General features: G+C 46.9%; 1 protein-coding gene across 1 annotated transcript; it reads left to right on the forward strand.

Annotated features, from left to right (window-relative positions):
- Window positions 1–404: 404 nt before the first annotated feature.
- LOC126690809 (uncharacterized) lies at window positions 405–1,674 on the forward strand. Its single transcript, XM_050385936.1, has 3 exons — window positions 405–586; window positions 660–1,057; window positions 1,141–1,674. Exons 2-3 carry the CDS (start codon window positions 662–664, stop codon window positions 1,672–1,674), a joined length of 930 nt encoding a protein of 309 aa, XP_050241893.1. The 5' UTR covers window positions 405–586; window positions 660–661.
- Window positions 1,675–2,291: the final 617 nt, after the last annotated feature.

Here is a 2,291-nt window from a genome sequence, read left to right on the forward strand (position 1 = left end):
GTTGTCCGTCACCCAGATATCCCCTAACGCCTGGAGGGTCTTCATAGCCATGGAGATTCTTTACGGTGCAATGTCAAACGGGGAAAGGAAATTGACGGTCCGTGAATTTCTTCACTGTTACCGTCCAGACGAGATTTCTGGATCAAGGGGGATGTACAGTTTTGCCAGTCGGAGCCCCTTGTTGAAGGTGATCTTTGAGACCCCAGACTCAAATAGAGACTGGAAGAGTCGGTATTTCTTCCTGGAGGGTGACAGATGGATGAACCATCCAGGGGAGACGGAGTACATGCCCGTCGACACAACTTGGGCAGTTATAAATCAGACACGTATGCATCCGTCTAAATTTTGTACTGCTTTTCATATCCGTCCAGCTATATATGTATATCTTGATCATCTTTCTTTGCAGGTAGACGGCGCCCACAAGTCAGCCTCGAGGAGTTTAGCTTCCTTGAAAAGGTTTGCAAGAAAACTACGCCGGAGGAAAGGACTTGGGCTAAGTTGGTGAACCCGAGGACCATTCATTGGTACTGCGACGGTCCTGAGCCCACCCAAGAAGCGATAAGATACGACGAGCGAGTTCACAAACGTAAGCCCGTCAACTTTACTTTGTCATTTACTATGCTTTATTTTGTTTTAATTTCATCCGTCATTATTTGCAGAGATGGATGACGCAAAGAGGAGAGCTTTGATCAAGTCCCAAGCCGTCAAGAAGAGGGAATCCGGCAAGGAGGTTCCTAAGGCGTCAGCTTCAGTCCCTAAAAGGAAACTGACGACAAAATCCGACCGTCCCTTTAAGCAACCAAAGGTCTCTCTTGAACCTGTGGTTGGCTTAATGGCTGAGGGTAACAAGGCCGTCACCCCAGCGAAGCAGGGGAAGGGTAAGGGATTGATGACGGTCCCAGACGGTAAGCAAGAGAGACCTCCTTCCCTTCTCCGTGATGACTCCAAGTATGCATTGGAGAAGCTGTCGTCCATCATCACGGCAGAAGACTATGAAGACCTGGGAAACCATTCGACGGAGGCCATGGGGGAGACGGGCCTCTTCGCCGTCGCTCAGGTTGGTTATGTTTGTCAAATAAGTTTTTATTTTTCTTTCTTCTTGTTACTTACATTATGTGACGGTCTCTTTTCTATTTGCAGTCTTTGGTCATGATGAAGGGACTACTTGATCGGTGTCTCAACCGTGAGAGTACCTTGGACCGGGTGCGCGCGAAGGCGCAGCAGACGGAGGAAGAGCTCGGACAACTTCAGAGATGGAGGTCCAAGATGGAGAAGAAGCTGGAGCTTTCTGAGCAGGCGAGGAAGGAGCTGGAGGAGAAGACGGCCACTTCGCTGACGGTCATAGAGAATAAAGAGGCTGAGATCAAACAACTCAAAGAAGAGCTCCGTCAGGCTAAAGTGGCAGCCGTCGAGGAGTACCGATGCTCGGAGTCCTGTTTGAGCGAGCTGTCGGACTCCTTCCTCCAAGGCTTCGATGATTCCCTCCGTCAAGTCAAGAAGGCTTATCCAGAGCTGGACTTGACAATGGTCAAACTTGAGGACCAAGCCCAGACTTCTGCCCTCCCCGTCGCCTCCGAAAATACGGAGGACCTTTTTGGCGACGGTGCTGCTCAAGGAGACGAAGAGTCCGCCCCGTCGAAGGACGTCCCAGTTGCTGAAGAAAAGAAAGATTGATGCCTATGTACTTTATTTTGTGAACAATCCGTCCTTCTTTTTTATTCATTTTTTAAGACAATCCGTCCTTTTTAATTGTATTAAACATTTGCCTTTGGGGCTTTTGGCTTAAAGTTCACATATGCTTTTTATAATTGTTTGGTACTCTGTTTAAAGCTCCGTCTACCTTCTTGAGGGAGTATTTTTGTGGGAATATTTGTTAATCTGTGATGATCCGTCCACATTGCAGACTTGTTATCTTGTGTTGATTGAGCATTTACATCGGTGAGGATTTTCCTTTTCCGTCTGTTTTGAGAGGTTTATTATGCGGACCGTCCACTTTGTGGCGTTGTTCATCACTTTTAAATATATCGCGTATTTAATGGACTTGTAGAAAATTTTAACGTAGCTAGTTTCCGTCCACTTTGCGAAAACGTCCATCTATTGTATCCGTCCACCTTGGGACTTTATTTCATGTAGGACAGTCCTTCTATCTCAAGGACTTTATTTCATGTATTACATCACCTTAGTGATCCGTCCACTTTGTGGACCTATGTCTCATCACCTTAGTGATCCGTCCACTTGGTGGACTTATGTTTCATCACCTTAGTGATCCGTCCACTTGGTGGACTTATGTT

This window comes from Quercus robur, chromosome 7 (assembly GCF_932294415.1).
Source record: "Quercus robur chromosome 7, dhQueRobu3.1, whole genome shotgun sequence".
NCBI lineage: Eukaryota > Viridiplantae > Streptophyta > Magnoliopsida > Fagales > Fagaceae > Quercus > Quercus robur.

Excerpts from the sequence above, each read along its gene's own strand:
- LOC126690809 (XM_050385936.1), top strand. The coding sequence starts at position 662 with ATGGATGACGCAAAGAGGAGAGCTTTGATCAAGTCCCAAGCCGTCAAG. Across the intron at positions 1,058-1,140 it reads GCCTCTTCGCCGTCGCTCAG|TCTTTGGTCATGATGAAGGG; the intron begins GTTGGTTATGTT and ends TTCTATTTGCAG.